The sequence below is a fragment of the Lepidochelys olivacea genome (genome assembly GCF_965140295.1).
Source record: "Lepidochelys olivacea isolate rLepOli2 genome assembly, chromosome: 11".
Taxonomy (NCBI): domain Eukaryota; kingdom Metazoa; phylum Chordata; order Testudines; family Cheloniidae; genus Lepidochelys; species Lepidochelys olivacea.
In genome coordinates, this window is record NC_140421.1 from 68,719,015 (window position 1) to 68,738,366 (window position 19,352).

At 46.2% G+C, this 19,352-nt stretch overlaps 2 protein-coding genes across 6 annotated transcripts in view; one reads left to right on the forward strand and one right to left on the reverse strand.

Annotated features, from left to right (window-relative positions):
* The window catches only part of ATIC (5-aminoimidazole-4-carboxamide ribonucleotide formyltransferase/IMP cyclohydrolase), a 34,755-nt gene extending 26,313 nt beyond the window's left edge, over positions 1 to 8,442 (forward strand). For both annotated transcript variants that reach the window (XM_084643323.1, XM_084643324.1), the window contains exons 14-16: positions 5,249 to 5,431; positions 7,120 to 7,275; positions 8,117 to 8,442. In XM_084643323.1, coding sequence (XP_084499449.1) covers positions 5,249 to 5,431; positions 7,120 to 7,275; positions 8,117 to 8,236 — 459 coding nt within the window. In that variant the 3' untranslated portion in view covers positions 8,237 to 8,442. The remainder of the gene's footprint in view (positions 1 to 5,248; positions 5,432 to 7,119; positions 7,276 to 8,116) is intronic.
* A 4,841-nt stretch (positions 8,443 to 13,283) lies between these two features.
* Positions 13,284 to 19,352, reverse strand: part of FN1 (fibronectin 1) — a 67,381-nt gene continuing 61,312 nt past the window's right edge. For all 4 annotated transcript variants that reach the window (XM_084644141.1, XM_084644140.1, XM_084644143.1 and 1 more), the window contains 5 exons: positions 17,990 to 18,154; positions 16,625 to 16,750; positions 15,722 to 15,828; positions 14,737 to 14,847; positions 13,284 to 14,091 (listed from right to left, as the gene is read on the reverse strand). In XM_084644141.1, the coding sequence (XP_084500267.1) occupies positions 14,017 to 14,091; positions 14,737 to 14,847; positions 15,722 to 15,828; positions 16,625 to 16,750; positions 17,990 to 18,154 (584 nt within the window). In that variant the 3' untranslated portion in view covers positions 13,284 to 14,016. The remainder of the gene's footprint in view (positions 14,092 to 14,736; positions 14,848 to 15,721; positions 15,829 to 16,624; positions 16,751 to 17,989; positions 18,155 to 19,352) is intronic.

Sequence of the window (19,352 nt, forward strand, 5' to 3'; positions counted from 1 at the left end):
TTTGGGGGAGGTGTGTTTTATGGCTCCAGTAAAAGGTGAAGTCATTTCATCTTGATGAATGAAAAGGCAAATTATTCATTTCTTTCTACTCAGCCTTTGACATATAGCTTTAACATCTGTTGCAATCTAGCTGCGTCGGAAAGTCTGAGGCACAGCAGTCCTCCAAGCTAGCCCATCTGGTTAACTCTTCAGTGTCGGCTTAATGGATGCAGGAAGAAACTATGAAAGGGGGTTTCCACTTTCCTGTGAGCTTTGGTTTTGAAATAGCTGGGGATGTCTTTCATAGATACTAAGGTCAGAAGGGACCATTATGATCATCTAGTCTGACCTCCTGCACAACGCAGGCCACAGAATCTCACCCACCCACTCCTGCAAAAAACCTCAACTATGTCTGAGCTGTTGAAGTCCTCAAATCGTGGTTTAAAGACTTCAAGGAGCAGAGAATCCTCCAGCAAGTGATCCGTGCCCCATGCTACAGAGGAAGGCGAAAAACCTCCAGGGCCTCTTCCAATCTGCCCCGGAGGAAAATTCCTCCCCGACCCCAAATATGGTGATCAGCTAAACCCTGAGCATATGGGCAAGATTCACCAGCCAGATACTACAGAAAATTCTTTCCTGGGTAACTCAGATCCCACCCCATCTAATATCCCATCACAGGCCATTGGGCCTATTTTCCATGAATATTTAACTACCAAAACCATGTTATCCCATCATACCATCTCCTCCATAAACTTATCGAGTTTAATCTTAAAGCCAGATAGATATTTTGCCCCCACTGCTTCCCTTGGAAGTCTGTTCAAAACTTCACTCCTCTGATGGTTAGAAACCTTTGTCTAATTTCTAGTCTAAATTTCCCGGTGGCCAGTTTATATCCATTTGTTCTTGTGTCCAGATTGGTGCTGAGCTTAAATAATTCTCTCCCTCTCCAGTATTTATCCCTCTGGTACAAGTTTTCCATTCCTTGGATCATCCTAGTAGCCCTTCTCTGTACCTGTTCCAGTTTGAATTCATCCTTTTTAAACATGGGAGACCAGAACTGCACACAGTATTCCAGGTGAGGTTTCACCAGTGCCTTGTACAATGGCACTAAAACCTCCTTATCCCTCCTGGAAATACCTCTCCTGATGCATCCCAAGACGGCATTAGCTTTTTTCACAGCCATATGACATTGGTGGCTCATAGTCATCCTGTGATCAACCAATACTCCAAGGTCCGTCTCCTCCTCCGTTACTTCTAATTGATGCGCCCCCAGCTTATAACTAAAATTCTTGTTGTTAATCCCTAAATGCATAACCTTACACTTCTCACTATTAAATTTCATCCTATTACTATTACTCCAGTTTACAAGGTCATCCAGATCCTCCTGTATGATAATCATAGAATAATCATAGAATATCAGGGTTGGAAGGGACCTCAGGAGGTCATCTTGTCCAACCCCCTGCTCAAAGCAGGACCAATCCCCAATTTTTGTCTCAGATCCCTAAATGGCCCCCTCAAGGATTGAACTCACAACCCTGGGTTTAGCAGGCCAATGCTCAAACCACTGAGCTATCCCTCCCCCCCATGATATCCCGGTCCTTCTCTAAATTGGCAATATCTCCCAGCTTTGTATAATCCGCAAACTTTATTAGAACACTCCCACTTTTTGTGCCGAGGTCAGTAATAAAAAGATTAAATAAGATTGGTCCCAAAACTGATCCTTGAGGAACTCCACTGGTAACCTCCCTCCAGCCTGACAGTTCACCTTTCAGTAGGACCCGTTGCAAAACTGCCCTGAAAAGCTACCTGCCCAAGCACAGAATCCATTCCACCCCCTGCTATGGCAATGGAAATGAGAGGAGGGGGATTAGTGCTTTACCAGTACATCAAAACAAAACTTACCCTGGGCCAGGAGCCTAATAAGACTTTTCAAAGGGCATCTGTGTGTATGTGTGTCCATGCATTGTGCTGTGCGCCCAGTCTGGGGTAGTCAGTCCCATTGAAGAGACAGAACTAAAGGAACAGGATGATCATAGAGTCTAAAGCCACTTTGATCATCTAGCCGACCTCCTGCATAACACGGGTCCTACAATGTCACTGAAATAATTCCTGGTTGCATTAGTGTTTCTCTTAGGAAAAACATGACCCTTGGGAAGTTATTCCAGTGGTTAATTACTCACTGTTAACAATTTACCCCTTATTTCCTGTATGAATTTGTCTGGCTTCAGCTTCCAGCTGTGGGGGAGGCTGGCCTGGTGGGACTCAAGACCACAGTTCAGCTCCTTGCTCGGCCCCAGGCTTTGTTTGACCTTGAACAGGTCACCTAGGCTCAGGTCCAAGGTGTTTAGGCATGTAGAAGAGTGGACTCCCCACTGGTTCGCCCCCTCATGGCTGGGCGTGGGCACAACAGCTCTTTCCTCTCTAGCATCCACTGCTGACAGTCACTCCAATCCTGTGGTGATCTCTCTTCTCATGGCTTGGTCCTCCTCCGAAGTCACATTGAGCCCCACAACAAAGTCCAACAATCAGTCACCCCAATCCTTACATCTGGTTTTCAGTCCCCAAGGTTCCAGCACCCCTTCACTCAGGGCTTTAAATCATCCTCATCCCTTTTGTCAGGGGGCTTCATGCCACCTTCCCAGTGGCTGATGGGGAACCCAGACCTATCTGCTACTCTGGGTTCCAGTCTGGGGACCCTAGGCTGAGCAGCCATGTTGTGCTCTGTCAGATACCTTGCTGCTGCTTTCCTGGACTCCTTCCCACCAGTAGCCTTTCTTCAGGCTCCCCCCGCAGAGCTTGCTCCAATCCTGTGTCTTCTCATGATCTCACCTCCACCGGGCTTCATCATGGTCCTCCAGGCTCCTTCCTGTTCTCTTCAGGGCTCTCCACTACCAAGAGTGACTACAGAGTTGTACACTACCTCCCTGCAGTCTCTTTCTGCTCCAGACGGCCTCTCTTTTCCCATCACCCAGCTTCTCCACAGCTGGGCTTCATCTTTCGTTAGGCCTGGCTTGCCCTCCAGGTGGATTAATTGGCCTCTCAGGCCTACATTAACCCATTCCCCTCCAGTGTGGGTAGGCAGGCCATCCACAAGGCCCCTAAAATCCGTGGACATTAGGCACCTCAAGACCTGTAGTTTCTGTACCTCAGTGCCCATCTATAAAATGGGACTAATAGCACTGCCAAGAGTGGGGTGAGGATCTTTCATTGGAGATTGTGAGATGCTCAGATACTGCAGTGATGTGGGGACACATTAATACCTCAGACAGACAGGCACACGGCTGTAGACATGATACTGAAGGCTGTGGGACCAGCAATAGTAAGCACTATACCCAGTAGTAATTGTGTGCCGAGTCTGGCCCCGTGTGTGAATGCCCTCAAAGAACCAGGCTACGTGGGACAGCCAGCACACGTATACATTAAAATCTAGCCTGTCATTTTGCACCATGTCCAGATGTCATGTGGCTCAATGGCTTTTCCTCTATGTGGCTTCCCAGCATGCTTTCTGCTGCGGGGGGGGGGGCAACAGGATGCATAACAAAACAGGTGTCCCTGGGGTTTGTAAATTCACTGAGGTGTAAAAACATCACACCTATGTTTCTACACCATGAACCCGGCAATACTGTAGAACGAGGAGTGTACCTCATCCTCCGGGGGGGGCTTGCTGCAGGGTGTGCGACTGACATTCCCAGCCTAAAGCATGCTGGGGCTTTATAAGCAGGAGTAGCCAGCGGGTCTGGAGACTGCAGGACTTGTGACAAAAGACGTGTCACAAAAGTGCGACTGGCCGTCTGGGAAGAATTCAGCAGCATAGTTCCGGGGGGGGGTATTTACTTATTTTTTTCAAAAATAATTTTATTTATTTGATTATTTTAATTGATTTTTAAATAAATTATTAATTTATTTTAATATTGTTCCTTCTCCTTTTAATGGTTGTGGTTTACAATCCTCCATATAGACTGGCATACATAGGTGTGGGATTAACGGCACACTTAGCTAAACAGGGCAAACTGCTGTCGGGGCTTATAGTTCAGGAGAGCAGAAGATTCTGCAAAAATATGAACTCCAGGATGTACCCCAAATTGAAGGGAGAGAAGGAAAAGCTGTATGCTGAGTGAAGAATTTGTCTGACAAGACCAGGGCTTGAGGAGGCAAAGCAGATACACTGCCTCTTTCATTCTCGGTGGCTTGAAAAGGTCCCGTTTCAAACATTGCTCCTGGAGGCAGTGTCCCCGGGGGACCGGTTTCATATTAAACTCCAAACCCATTAAGCAAGGGCTAGGTTTAGTGTGTAGCTATTTTTAAATCCTGCTCTTTCTGGCACATGGCAGAATAGGAAATGTATTGGCAGCTGCAAAGTTCTGATTTGACAGGCCAGTTGTCCAGATTGAATACTTGATTTTTCCTCCTTATCAGCCGTGACTGGGGCTTGTTTGTAATATGCCAGAAGCTGCATCTAAGCTATATAGTGGTTTTATACCATGCTGATCACAGCTCCTGGGTTACACCCAGAGGTGGTCTAGACACAGACCTGAATTCTCTTTCCAAGAACAGGTAGGCTGGCTAGAATCTCTCACCAGGCCTAGTCATTCCTGGAACAGACAGAGTGCTTTTTCAATGAAAGCCAGAACTGCATCAGACCTTTTTTTGGTGTGATAGTTTAACTCCCTTGGCAGAAGGTACTTGTAGAATTCAGGAAGAAAAATTTAGCTAGTTCATTTCTCCAGCTGTTAGCACAATAGAGACCTGGTCTGTCACTAGGGTGCTATGGTAGCACAAATAATAAATAGTAACGGGGCACATACTGAATGGGTGAGAGAAACAAACATCCTTGTAGTGAGGGCGGGTCGAGTAGATTTTGTGCCTGGGCTAGAAAGTGTTGATTTAATAGAACGGAGAGAGATACTAATAAGTGTGGGGTGGGGAATTAAAGTATAAGCAGTTGAACCTGGGAGACATGTAAAGACAATATGGACAGAGCCTGTTCTCCTCAACACAGTGCCAGTCTTGGTTACTTGGGTCCTGATCCTGCTTCTTGTTGCACACAGGTAGACCCCAGTGTCCACACGGAACCCAGTTATGGAGCCCCAGTGAAGTCACGAGTGCTGGGATCTGTCCCAGATGCAATTTGCAGGATGAAGGGCTTAGGGTTTTCTCTGCCTTCATGTCTGTTTATAATGGTTCTGGGGTTGGGGCTGCTCTGATAAAGGTCACAGTGCGCGGGGACGTGCTTTGGCTGTTCATTACAGTGTTCTGCATGTGACTGCAGGTTATCGGCATAGGGGCAGGCCAGCAGTCCCGAATCCACTGCACGCGTCTTGCTGGCGACAAAGCAAACCACTGGTGGCTGAGACACCACCCCCAAGTGCTCGCCATGAAGTTCAAAGCTGGAGTGAAGAGGGCGGAGATCTCCAACGCCATTGATCAGTACGTCACCGGGACCACCGGCGAGGTAATGCGCCAGGATTTTCCCTCACGACCGTCCAGGAGGTTCTGCAAATTGTTTCTTGTGGGATCAGTGTTGATAAATAGACCAGGGTAGGGATTCCTGAATCTTGTGGGTGGTCTCGTCCTTTGCCCCTTTTTACCCCTTCCATCTCTCTCATCCCAGTCTTGCATCACAGCGCCGGATCTTCTGTCCCGCGAGAGCTGTACCCTTTCACAGCACACTCTTTAATTGGCTAGAGGAATTGTAGTTGAGGGAGAGGAGCCTCTCCTTGTTCACACCACACTGCGCATGCTTCCTGGGTTGCACTCTTAGCCCCTCAGAAACTGGAGGTAATAACTGGGACCAGATTTGGGTCTTTTGGTTAGTGAAGCCACCCATCTGTCTCCTGCAGTCACTTTGTAGAGGGGGAAAGTCGAGCGTATTGGAGGGTTGGATGGGTAACAGGATTCAGTTATTTGGGGACAGGTCAAATGAGGTCCAGACTGTTAATGGCCAGAGGTCATTCGAGTTTGAGAACTGTTTGGCCTGTGTGAAAATAATCCCTGTCCAGCTCCTAGGGAAGACACAATGTCCACACCCCAGGCGCTGTCCCCACAATCATTATCCTAGGTACACAAGTGGGCAGCGAAGCTGTAATAGTCTTTTGCAGCCAGAGGTAGCTGGAGGGCTGTTACTACTGGGAAGCGGCACCTCAAGGACCCAGCTGAGCATGGGGCCTCATTGTGCTAGGCGCTGGACAAATACACAGAGATAGGCTTTGCCCTGAAGAGCTTCCACTATAAGTAGAGAAAAGGGGCAGCCGGAGAGGCACAAAGATGAGAAGTGACTTGCCCATGGTCACACGGCAGGTCAGTGGCAGAGAGCCAGGGGATAGAACCAGGTCTCCTGATTTCCCCATCCACTGTGTGCTGCAGTGTAAGGGAGCATTGACTTTCTACCTGTTCAGAGGACGTCCGTCTCCAGCGCTGTTTTATCTGGCAGTCGCCAACAGGTACTAAATTAATTCTGAATCTTAAAAAACAAAGAATAAAAGGTTCAAAGTATGGTCGGCACTTAAACTTTTCCTGCTGTATTTTCACTCTGATTTTTGCAGTTCATTTCTGTGGCTGCTTGGATTCCCAGAATCAAACTGGGTCAGGCTGTTGCAGGCAGTGACTGCCTCAGTAAAGCATATATGCCCTTTTAAAGTATAAACCCAACAGCTGGAATGGGAGCCTAGTGAATCATCCATACATCAACAACTGCTTGCTTAAAGGGGTGGTATGGGAGGTGGATTAGTGCAGTTTAAGAAGGTGACTCATAAGGCAAGCTCCTCTTCATCAGACGTGTGAAGCTCCTTATACCAAATCCTGTTTGTGTGTGTCCTGTGTTTACACACAGAGTGGCATAGCACAAACAGGCCAAGCAAAGCATATGGGCTAGAAACAAGCGAGGAGCAGGGATGATAGCAGGAGCAGTAGTTGGTAATCTCTTTCCACAGTCACTTCGGATCTAATGAATTCCTGGTATGAAGTTCACAGCAGCAGAGCATCACGTAAGATCAGGTGTGAACTTGGATGTAAAAGAGATGACATCCCTCGTATGACTAGGTGGCTGGGAGGGAGGTCCAGAAGCCATTTCTGGCACGGTGATAGTCAGAGAGCAGGAAAAGGAGGGAATGCCATCAGGGTAAGCTGACTCTGTTCCTGCAGGGTGACGATCTGGTTAAATGGAAGGCGCTGTTTGAAGAGGTCCCAGCACAGCTCTCTGAGGCCGAGAAGAAGGAATGGATTGGCCAGCTGGATGCAGTCTCCCTCAGCTCGGATGCATTCTTCCCTTTTAGGGATAATGTGGACCGAGCTAAACAGGTAGGGTCATTGTGCGGCCTGGATGTCAGGGTGACGTAAGGGAAACACCTGGGTGCTTTTTGCTTTATTTAGTTGTTCATTTCGTGCACTTGGGAATGTGTGTCTGCATTTTCTACACATGGTGCTTGAAATGTGCCAACTAGAACTGCTGCATTCTGGAAGAGGTTTTTTCTGGAGCACAGTGGTTCTCCATGAACTGGTGTTCGATAACCACCATTGATGTTGGCTCTAGAATTAAAGGAGTGTTAAAGTATGTCAAATATAGCCACAAAATATCCAGCTAATGCTGTTAAGTTCAGAGGATCAGATTGTGAACTTTTTACTCACACTGGCAAGCAGTTACTTATGTGAGGAGTAGTCCAGGACTAGTCATGTGAGTAACTTACTGGCTTGTAAGCCCTTTGGGGCAGAGACCATCACTTAGCACAGTGGGGTCCTGGATCATGTCTGGGACTCCAAGGGTATGTCTACAGCTGGCCCGTGCCCTATGACTCGGGCTAAGAGGCTGTTTAATTCTAGAGAAGACTTCTGGGCTTGGGCTGGAGACCAGGTTCTAGGACTCTGCAGGGTGGGAGGGTCCCAGAGCTCAAGCCTGGGAGTCTCCACTGCAGTTAAACAGCCCCGCAGGCCACGCCCCATGAGTCCAAATCAGCTGGCACGGGCCAGCCATGGGTTTTTAATTGCACAGCAGGAATACAGTGAATTGCGGGCTGACCGTCTGGACTGGAGAAGAGCACAAGTCTGTGCTGGTTGTACCATATATCCCAGTTTCACTGCACAATTCATCCAGTTGTTTTTGCTTTTCATCACTAACCTTTAGCTTCTCTAAATCTCTGTTCAGAGCGGAGTACAGTTTATTGCTGCCCCATCTGGCTCAGCTGCTGACCAAGTTGTGATCGAAGCATGCGATGAGCTGGGAATAACTCTCATTCACACCAATCTTCGGCTGTTCCATCACTGATTCCACCATGGGCTGTCGCAGCCAGCATAAGCCGTGACCATAACTTCACCAGTTACATCTGGAAACCCAGTCTGCACATGCCGTAGAGTGTCCTTGTGTAGTCAGCAAACAAAGCCCCTGCTGCTGGCTGCAAATTAAAGCAAAAAGAAGCTGATACTTGCAAAGGAATTTTTCTTTTGAAAATAAATACACGGTTCCTGGCTGAATTGAGTGTGAAGTCTTCCATGTTCTTTGTGTGTTCGGGAAAAGTGTCTTCATTTTATGAGTTAAATTTTATAGCCCAGATTTTTCCAATTAATTAAAATGCTGATGGAACACTATGAAAGTCCTGCCTTGCAGCCACATTTGTAATGGATTGATAAAAATCTGTTATAAACTGAAACTACACAGATTGCTTTTGAGCTAGCAGCTTTCTCCCAACATGTCCCATTCCTTATCCTCATTTTCCGCTGAGAGTATGTAATTGGTCCCGTATCTGAGGCCTGGTCCATAGGTGCCGACTCCATGGGTGCTCCATGGCTGAAGCGCTGCACCCACCGGCAGCCAAGCTTCCCCCCACTCCCCATCCTCCCCCGCCGCTCCACCTCACCTCAGCCTCTTCCCCTGAACGCGCCAGGTCCCCGCTCCTCTGCCTACCTCCCAGCACTTGCCGCCGCAAAACAGCTGTTTCGCAGCCTAACAAGCTCCGGGAGGGATGGGGGAGGAGCGGGAATGTGGCGCACTCAGAGGAGGAGGCAGGGCCAGAGTGGGGATTCGGGGAAGAAGTCCAATGGGGCAGAGAGGGGGCAGGGACTTTGGGGAATGGGTTGGAATGGGGGAGGGGTGGAGTCGGGGCTGGGCCGGGGGCATAGGGCAGTCGAGCACCCACCGGCGCCAGGAGAAGTCGGCACCTATGGCCTGGTCTACACTGGGAGGGGGGATCAATCTAAGTTACACAACTTCAGCTACGTACTTAGATCGACTCACTGCGGTGAGTCGACTGCCTACACTCCCCCATCAACTCTGCCTGTGCCTCTCATCCTGGTGGAGTACCGGAGTTGCCGGGAGAGGGCTCAGCAGTCGATTTATCGCGTCTAGACTAGATGAAGTAAATCGAGCCCTGCTGGATTGATTGCTGCCTGTGGATCCAGCAGGTAATGTAGACAAGCCCTCAGGTAGTTTCAGATTCAATACACCAAATCCTGCTAGTGTTTTTGCCAAAGGGTGGGCTTGAATTGCTTTCTTAGAGGTGAAAGGGAAAATACCAGTTCCTGTGATCTTACATGTTTGGTTCTCCTACCAAGTGAGTTCAATTCAGAATTCATACATAGGTGTCTTGCCTAGAGCTACTTCTGTTCTCAGATGTGTACAGTTCACTTTACGTCATGCTGAACTCTGATTGCTAAACTCCAGATTTTCACTAGTTTTTCTAATGTGAACAAAGTAACATGCTGGTTATTTGCGACTGCCAGCACATTCCAAGGGATGTCTTTTGATTGCACTTCTAAAACCTGTTTTATTTTTGTCACTGGCACAGCTCAGAGTTTTGCAATAGCTGTCTCTACATTGTACATGCCAGGGGAAACCTCAGACCCGTTCAGCCAATTCGTTTTCCTCCCCTACAGAGCTTATAAATTCCAAAGTGGTCCTGGCTGAATTCAGAGGTGATAGACTCTATACAGAGCAGTAAAGTGGATAAATAGCAGCTGCTCTCGAGCCTGCAGAGTTTATCCCCACAGATCCAAGTCTGAGGAGCTCACAGATGTGGTTTTAAGTCTCTATTGTATTGTGGAACTTAAACTCCACGGAGTGTTTTGACCCGGAGAGGGAGTGTCTGGTCCCAGCCTGTGACCTTGCTTAATTAATAATCTCTGCAGGGTGACCCTAGCTTCGATGAAATCATAGTGCCATGCTGTGATGCTCTGCGTAAGGCAAGGAATAGCATGACAAATGGGAGTTATGGGACTCCAGTACCGTTGCTTGCCTTCCTTCTGGCTTTCAGTTTGAAGGGGCAGCTTTAATCAGCACAGCCTCAAAGGCTGCCCTGCCAGCGAAGGCTGTGCAGGGGTGATGCTGGATCAGTGCATCCCCCATGCTGCCCTAACTGTGCCTTCCTGGCCAGTACTGTCCCACTGTGGGTGTGAGATGGGCTGGTTGCAGCACCCCCAGTGGTTGGGAGGTTCCAGGCGAGGCACGCTTGTCCTGTATCTTGTCATCAGTTTACCTTTGCAGAGTGATGGCTGTTAAAGATGAAAGAGAAATCCTGGGCTATCTGCCCTGTCCATCTCCCTGCCAGGACAGGCAGGATCGTTCCTTGCCCTGTAGGTGTGAGTGGTTTATCCAGGTGAGTTTGAAATGAGCAAAGCAATGAGGCTTCAACCACTGCCTGCGGGAAAAAGAATTCTGAAATTGTCTAAATGTCCCGTTTTTTACATTTTTTCCAGCTAAAAGTTTTGGGGACTTCGTTTAGCAATTTAGCTGGATTTAGCATATTTTTAAAAAGCTCAAATTTGAAATATAACATGTTTAAAATATGCAAACGAAACATTTCAATTGACCCAAATGAAAAGAGAGAAAAATGGCCAGTTTGTGAAAATTGTAGAGATTTTTGAAGGTTTATCCCAATTTGAGATGGGACAAGTCTTTTGAAATCTGAAAAATTCTCACCATGTGGGGAAATCATTTTCTGGCCAGCTCTACTTACCAGTCCTTCTCTTTGATGTCCTCGAGCAGTTTTGTTGTCCCATTCTGCAATAGAGCTGGATGAAATCATCACATAAACATCCTCCCCTTTTGAAAAAAAATTCAACAAGAAAATATGGCTTGCATTTCACAGTTTTTTCTGCAACCTCTATTCTGCTCTTGACTAATAGTTAGCAAGGGCACCCCAAAATACGTCGTTTAGCCCCGTGACAAGAATATCCAGAGTTAGAATATTAAAAGAATAAATGGGAGCTTTAGAAGGGATATAAACTTTTGTGTTCCAGATCATAAACCAACATCTGACTAACTGGGGTCAGTCAGGTGGAAATGTTCTCTGGGGGCAGTTTATCCCATAAGTAGCTACTATAGGGGTTTCTTGCAGATTCTTCAGCAGCATCTGGTATTGGCCACTGGCAAAGATACGATCCTGGAGAAGACTGGCAATTCCTATGTCTCTGAATCATAGAACCACAGGATTAGAAGAGGCTCATCTAGTCTTACCCCCTGCCAAGATGCAGGATTTATTGTGTCTAAGTTAGCTAGAGAGAACTGGTTATCTGGAGCTGAGGTCCTAAAGGCATCGATTCCTCTAGTGAGGTCTGGATGGACATGAACAACACAGCTTGGGAAAGAGACAATAATGGAAATGTAGTCTAAAAGAAAACTAATTTTCTCTCTGTAGATCTAACCCTGGTATATTTTAGGTACTTATTTAGCTCATCATATTTGAACAACATTGGGATACTGCTCATTCTTGCTGCAACAGTTTTACTCGTCGCAAACAGTTCAGCTGCCTGATAGAAATCTGTTAAAACAATTGCTTTCTATTGCCATATTTCTCATGTCAAGAAGCCAGATTCCATTCTCAGTCTATAAGTAAATCCAGAGTAATTCTATTGACTTGAATAATGCAACTCCTATATAGCTAAGAGCAGAATTTGCCTCCAGGAATCATGAGGGAAGCTTTCACATTTAGTATTTCCTTGTAAGTGTTGAGCTTGGAGGTTTTGGCAATGCAGACAGTACAAACCAAAGGGTCCTAGTTTAATTCATTGCAATACAACTGACTTTGCTTTAAAACAAGTTCTACAGGGATAATATTTTTACATTTGTGGTAGTCTACTGGATGAATGTAAAACTGAATATCTGAATGTAAAACTGCTGTTTCAGTAAACACCCGAAAGTCTCTCAACAGGGTGGAGTAGGGATGCATCTTTTCAGCAGTAAATATAAATCATAAACTAGGAAGTTTGTGAATAACTGATCAGACTAATATTTTCATTCCCTTACCAAGAACACAGAAAAACATTCTTCCAAATATTCTACAGTTGTTACCCGTTTAGAAATACAGTTGTCCATTTCTTTGTCCTGTTCCCATATTTTATATATATAAATATATCTGTCATCCCTTAGTATGAGCAATGTCTGCTGAGGTGCCATAAAATTAATTCCTTCCCTTATATGTATTACAGTAACACCTAAAGGTTACAGCTGAGATCACTTTTACTAGCAAGAGTGTCTGAACAAACTGTATTCTGCATTATGATTTTTTTAATTTGCCGGGTCGGGACTGTAGATGGAGCAGCTCATTTTTGGAAGAAGAGTGAAATAGTATGAATCAGTAAATTCCTGTAAAATGGAGACAGGTCTCTCTTATACGTTTCCATCCCTTGCTTAGAAATGAGTGATTACATTATCCTCCATCAACAGTTATGAGAGATGAATTAAGGTAATTTATAATCGTCTTCCCCAATGCTTAGTCTGTATGGGTGTTAGTGTAGCTACGCCATAGGCCTGATCTCAGGAGATGTAGGTTCAATTCCTGGCTTTGCCACTTCCTTTGGGATGCTGGGCAAGTCGCTTGGACCCCAGTTCAGCAAATATTTAAGCATATGGCTAACTTTAAGCATGTCAGTAATCCCATTAAAATTGATGAGATGACATGTGTGCTTAAAGTACCTTGTTGGATGAGGCCTTAAGTGCTGTCCCGCAGTTTCCCATCTTTAAAGTGGAGATAATACTTCTTTTCTCCCATCCTTTGTCTCTCATCTAACTAGTCCCTGCCCTGAAGCTCTCTCAATCACTTTCTTACTCTGTGTGTGCTAGCTTGATGGGGTTTGTACTAACTCAGTGGGGCTTCGATCTCCACTGGTGTCTCCAGGGGCTACTGCAATTTCAGATAATCTTTTTCTATGCTACTTCCTTTAAGAAAATGATCAACAAATATTCTGTTTTCAACTTCATATTGCAGAAAGATGGCTGTCCCATCTTCTTTCCAGAGGCAAAGCTATTTCAGTTCCGCATACACCTTCTTTCCCTGAACCCCATTGCAACAACAAAAATTATAAAAATCACTAGCCACGCATTTGGTTTGTAAAATCTTTTTATTAAAAGAGTTGTCTTTCCACAGTAGTAAAGCTTTGGCACTTACAGTATAAAAAATAATCACCAATCATAATTACACCAAATTCCTCTTTGTCAACTGCATACGAAGTTTCTTCAGTACGTTTTTTCCCATATAAAAACACTTGAGGGATGGGGAACAAAACTGATAAATAACAGTATGAGATACAAAGATACAGCTAGAAAAACAATAGGGTCATTTAGAAAGAATTAGGACTGTGCATATTTTAAATATCACAGCGATGGGGTATGCAGTCACGTAGGTTATTGCTGGCTGCACGCTTTAGGTGAAAGCAGAAGTGTTCAGTGGACTTTCCTTCCTCTAAACGGTAGTAGTGTTGTTTTTGTTTGCATGGCAAGGGAGCCTTCCATCCCATTTACCCCCCTCGCCCCAGTATTATTTTGATCCCCAACCCATTCACAATTTAGTAACTTTTTTCATTTGAAAATACTGAATGGTATCAAACACTGAGAAAAACAAAACAATACACGCTGCTATCAATCATGAGAAAAAAGTCTGAAACGCGCCAAGAATGATGCTTGGAGAAGCTGTGAGTTGAGCTTAAGCTGGGAAAGTGACTCCGGAGCAGAAGGCCGTTCTTTATTAGAGATCTGGTTTTGCTAGCATCACTCTGTTTGGATGGTCATCTTGGTAGATAGATTTTTGGTGGTGGTGGCGTAAGACTTGCTGGCTGTTACTTTCCTGGTCGATGTTGTGTGTCTGCCTGTACATCTAAGGGCATGAAGCACTCAATTGGACAATTGACATTCTGTCAGGAGGAAAGGAAACCAGTTAGTGCTCAGTACTGTAAGAGACAAGTGCTATAATGTAGTAATGTAGGGGACGGATAGCTCAGTGGTTTGAGCTTTGGCCTGCTAAACCCAGGGTTGTGAGTTCAATCCTTGAGGGGGCCATTTGGGATCTGGGGCAAAAATTGGGGATTGGTCCTGCTTTGAACAGGGGGTTGGACTAGATGACCTCCTGAGGTCCCTTCCAACCGTGGTATTCTATGATTCTAATCTTGGCTGAGAAATGCAGCCAAACTCCTTGCATTTGCAGCTGTTTAGATTTCTCACTGCAAACCATTCTATTGATCTGCCTTAGTATGTGACGGTTTGGAATGGAAAAGAACTACCGTTATTTAGGACCTCAATTTAGCAAAGTATTAAAGCACGTAGTGAGACTTAAACCTGCGATTAAGTCCCCTTATAATCAACAGCCTTAAGCGCGGGCCTAAAATTTAAGCACGTGCTTAAGTTCTTTGCTGAACAAGGCTTTCCGTCAACTGCAGAACAAACGGAATTCTGCAAGCAGTTCTAATCCATGATGATTATTAACAAGAGTTGTAGGTAATACACACTCCCCCGCACCAGGCAAGACTGGTAACGAATGAGCAAGGGGTCTCTATACGTACAGCATTTGTGCTCTGGTGATATCTCTGTGAAAACTGCGTGTAGGAGTGGCCAGCAGAGCCGTCGGGGGCCGTCTCAGCACCAGGTCTGCGGCAGTTGTCACAACGCCAGCCCTTGAGGAACACAGCTCGGTTAGACACGGTTTTTAAGGATCCTCATGGCAGATGAAGTTAATACTTTATACACAAATCAGATTCCATCCCTGGGGAACCTGCACTGAAATCGATGAAGCTACTCCAGTTTGATACCAGTGTAACAGTGACGATTCACACCGCAAGGAAGTAGAAGGTAAGTGTAAGTTAGGGACTGGTCTCTGCTTTACCTTCCTCCTTATGCATTCCCATTCGTTGCTTTTCTTGCTACCAGCCTCTCTTCTGGCAGTGTGTGATGCTAACGTGGACACCCTTTGATTCACAGGTGAGAGGGGTGTAGGGGCTTGCATGAAGTAAGCCTGCAGTAGGGGTTCTCAGACTTTGCCAGAGTGGGTTGCATTTCAACGGTGAGACTATTTCATGACCACCTCCCCCACTTGCAACTGTATGTCCCTCTCCCCTGAGCACTGTGTGAGCATGTAGCTGTCCATGCAGCAACTGCTTAGCTGGAAAAGTGTTAGGAAAGTATGTATAATTCAGCAGCTGGAAAGAAGGATGAGCTAGCCCCTATCTTCAGAGACCACTCAAGGCCTGTGGCCAGAGTTTGAGAACCTCTAGTTGGTGTACTGGACGGGTTTGCAAAGCTCGGAGAGGCACAAAGGGAACCAACTCCGACTTTTTCCAAGATTCAGCTCTGATTTTGTGGGGGAAGGGCCTTTCAAAATGTGTGTTTATTTCAGAGGTGCCAGCATTCCCTGGTCATGTAATTGCTGACTCAAACCTGAACTTCTAAGGTTTTAGCAAGCTATTAATAAAAGGTCACATTTCCCCCACTGGTTTTCCAATAATATGCATCATCACATCAGGATTAGCATGCCAGACTAGTTCTGCCTACCTGCTGTCCTCCGTAACAAGTACAGGAGCAGATAGCACCAAGGTACTCTTTCTGCCACTGCTCTCCTACATGGTACATCTTGCCATCGTCATAGCATGTTGCCTCGTCTACGGAGAATCAGAGGAAGAAGCAAGATTCTGTCACATGGTCTATATTTGCTTTTAAGGATTAAGACTTTGGGGGTAGGGCGGTGGGGCAGCTAGAGCAAGAACCCAGGAGCCAGAGCTCCCGTCTCCAGTTCTGCCAATAACTCACTGATTGGCTTTGGGGGAGTCAACTGATTTAAAGCACTCAGTTTACTCATCCTCTGTAAGGCAATGCAGTGCTCTGTCCTGGCCAGCCGAGAGCAATTCCGGGCCCCAGGGCCACGGCGTCCCTGGGGGTGTGGGGACAGGGCCTGGGGCAGAAGTGATGGTACACTGTTACTTCCGAGACCGACCGCGCCGGCCCGTGGGACCCCCCAAAGCACGGGGCCAGAGCAGTCGGGTGCACCCGTAGGAGCCCTGCGGCCCGCCCGGGCAATTTAAAAGGGCCTGGGGCTCCTGGCTACCATCGCTGCTCCCGCAGCAGTAGCCAGAGACCCCTGGGTCCTTTTAAATCTCGCGAGCCGTTGGGCAATTTCCCCTTTGCCCCACCCTGTTGGCAGGCCTGGAGGTTGATGAGCCTGCTACAGTCTTGTCTAACAGAGGAGGGTCTTTTAGTTCATGCTCTAAAATCCAGAGATCCTAGCTTCAGTCCTCACTGCTGTTCACCCGCCATGGGGTGCTGTATTACACAGAGTAAAACGGGCCCATTTGAGCAGTGCTTAGGTTCCACCCACTCTGTGCCACAAGGGTGAGATTCTAAGAGCACAAATCGGATGAAAGCCTGAAACAGAGTTAACGTCAATGTGAAAGGACATACGTGGGTCACACTTGAATTCTCCCTTTCCGTTGCCAAGACACGTGCAGCTCATCATCTGGCCGCCCTCGCCCTGGCGGTCCCACTTCTCCCCGATCTTGTAGTTCACCCCGTTGTCGTGGCACCATTCTGAATGAACCAGAGGAATGACAATCAGGTGGTTACTCTACACAGGCCTGTTGCTTAAGGGGCAGGGAATTGATCTGTGGAGCTTCCTGGGCCAACTGAAGGGGAGGGGGGACAAATCCACGGTGGGTGTAAACGGGCACAACTCTCTGGATGTGAGCAGAGTTGTCCCTCCTTTTCCCAGCTGTTGATCTGAGACTAGAACTTTAAGCAGAGGAGAGGCCATTTTAGACTGGGTAAAGGTGGAGGAGCTGCTCCAGGAAGGAGTGGGTGGGACAGAATTTTAAAATGTCATTTGTAGGGAATCCCTGGAACTACATAAAAAGGAAGCTTAAACAAACAGGCACTGGAGAGGGGCAGGGGAGGAAATGTACTAGTCTTTTAAAAGAGTAAATACACAGTATAATCATGTCACACACATAATGGGAAAACAACAGTTAAACCTTGTGTACCAAATGATGTAATAGAATGATTAGACCTGTGAAAAAAATGTCTGCCTTGTAGCAATTACTCTCAAAGCTACATACAACATAGAAATTCCCTTTTTGCTTTGCGTACTTTGTAATAGAAAGCACAGTTTAAATCAGTAAGACACATGCCCTATAGAACCACTTAATCACGCTGACTTTGTTTCATCCCCTACCCTTCCTCTGAATATGGTCTACTTAAGCCCGAGTCCTGCAAAGATTCAAACTAAACGCAATTGCAGTGGTGCTGTTTGCTTGGCAATGCTGACTGCCAGCCTCAAGGTGTTATGACGGCACGTTCAAACCAAACCGTGGGCTTTGGTCCCATGCCCACTGAACTTAATGAGAGTTATATCAAATCCATTGTGCTGATATATAAAGTTAGGATTTAGAGATTAAATATATTTAATTAGGCAGGGGTGTTTTCTGAAATGACTGTTCTGATCTACTTCAGACACCCAATCTCTCATTTTTAAGCATTAACTGGACTCACCTAGCAATGGAAGGGAAAATGTTAATTTCCTCACAAAAGCATTACAGAGAAATACAAACAGGACCATTGCTTATACAGTGAACAGCAGTACTGGATAAGCTGCAAAGTTTAACCACCGTTAACCAGTTTTCCATCATTCAATGATGCAAACGTTGTACTAGTGTGTGCATTTATTTGCTTCACGTTTGGGTCACGTTGCATCTGCCAAACATGCCATGAGTGCTAATTAGGCGCGGAATGGAGCAGTCTGTCTGCAGGGATGGACAACAGCAAGCTACTCACTAGATGAATCGCATCGGAAATGACCACTGCCAAAGCCTAAGCACTGGCACCAGAGTTTAAAGCCTGTTTCGGACAATCGCTCCCATTCCTCTCCAATGGAGTAGAAGGAGCCAGTGTAAGTATCATAACACGTGTCGTCGGTCGGCTGGTTCACTCCTTCAGACACTGGAAAGAAGAGAGAACAAAGAGGCGTCATACACGGGGATACTTTACACCTCGAATGAGAAGAGTCGTAACTGAAGGCCACATTCCCAGTAGTGACGGAGCACTCGCTTGGATTTATTTTACAGGTGAATTTGGCAGAGCAGTAGGGTGATGATAAAAACCTCATTGGTGACAGTTATTTTCATTTGGACCTGCCAGGTTTTAAGCGCGCACATGTTTTGCATTCGTGAAAGCAGTGATCTGACTAACCCACCTGTCAGGGTTCCTTCCCCACGCTGAACTCTAGGGTATAGATGTGGGGACCTGCATGAAACTCTATAAGCTTATTTCTTCCAGCTTAGGTCAAAAACCTGGTCTGCTGCCAGCACCAAGCGATTTAACAAAGGATCAGGGAAGAGACCACTTGGAGACATCTTCCCCCAAAATATCCCCCCAAGTCCTTACACCCCCTTTCCTGGGGAGGCTTGAGAACAAACAAGATGAACCTTGGATTTTTAAGACCCAAAAAACCCAATCAGATTCTTAAAAAACAGAACTTTATTAGAAGAACAAAAAAAGATAAGAGAACAACTCTGAGAGATCAGAATGGAAGATAATCTCACAGGCAGTCAGATTCAAAACAGAGAATCCCTCTAGGCAAAACCATACGTTACAAAAAGACACAAAAACAGGAATACGCATTTCCTCCAGCACAGCGAACTTCACAAGCCAAAACAAAGAAAACCTAACACATTTTCTAGCTAGATTACTTACTAACTTTACAGGAGTTGGAGGACTTGCATCCTTGATCTGTTCCCAGCAAAGGTATCACACAGACAGACAAAAGCCTTTTCCCCCCCTCCAGATTTGAAAGTATCTTGTCCCCTCATTGGTCATTTTGGGTCAGGTGCCAGCCAGGTTACCTGAGCTTCTTAACTCTTTACAGGTAAAAGGACTTTGCCTCTGGCCAGGAGGGATTTTATAGCACTGTCTACAGAAAGATGGTTACCCTTCCCTTTATATTTATGACACCACCTTTACAGAGAAACGAGCTGGACTTGCACACAGCAGCGGGCGTTTGGATTCTGTGACGCACAATGGGGGAGTGCTAAATTGCAGGCATGCTGGGGGTCGAGCTGAATTCTGGCACAGAACGAAACCCCAAGTGACAGAGGAGAAGAAATACCTCGGAGGGATCTTGCTCATGTAAGTTCCCGAA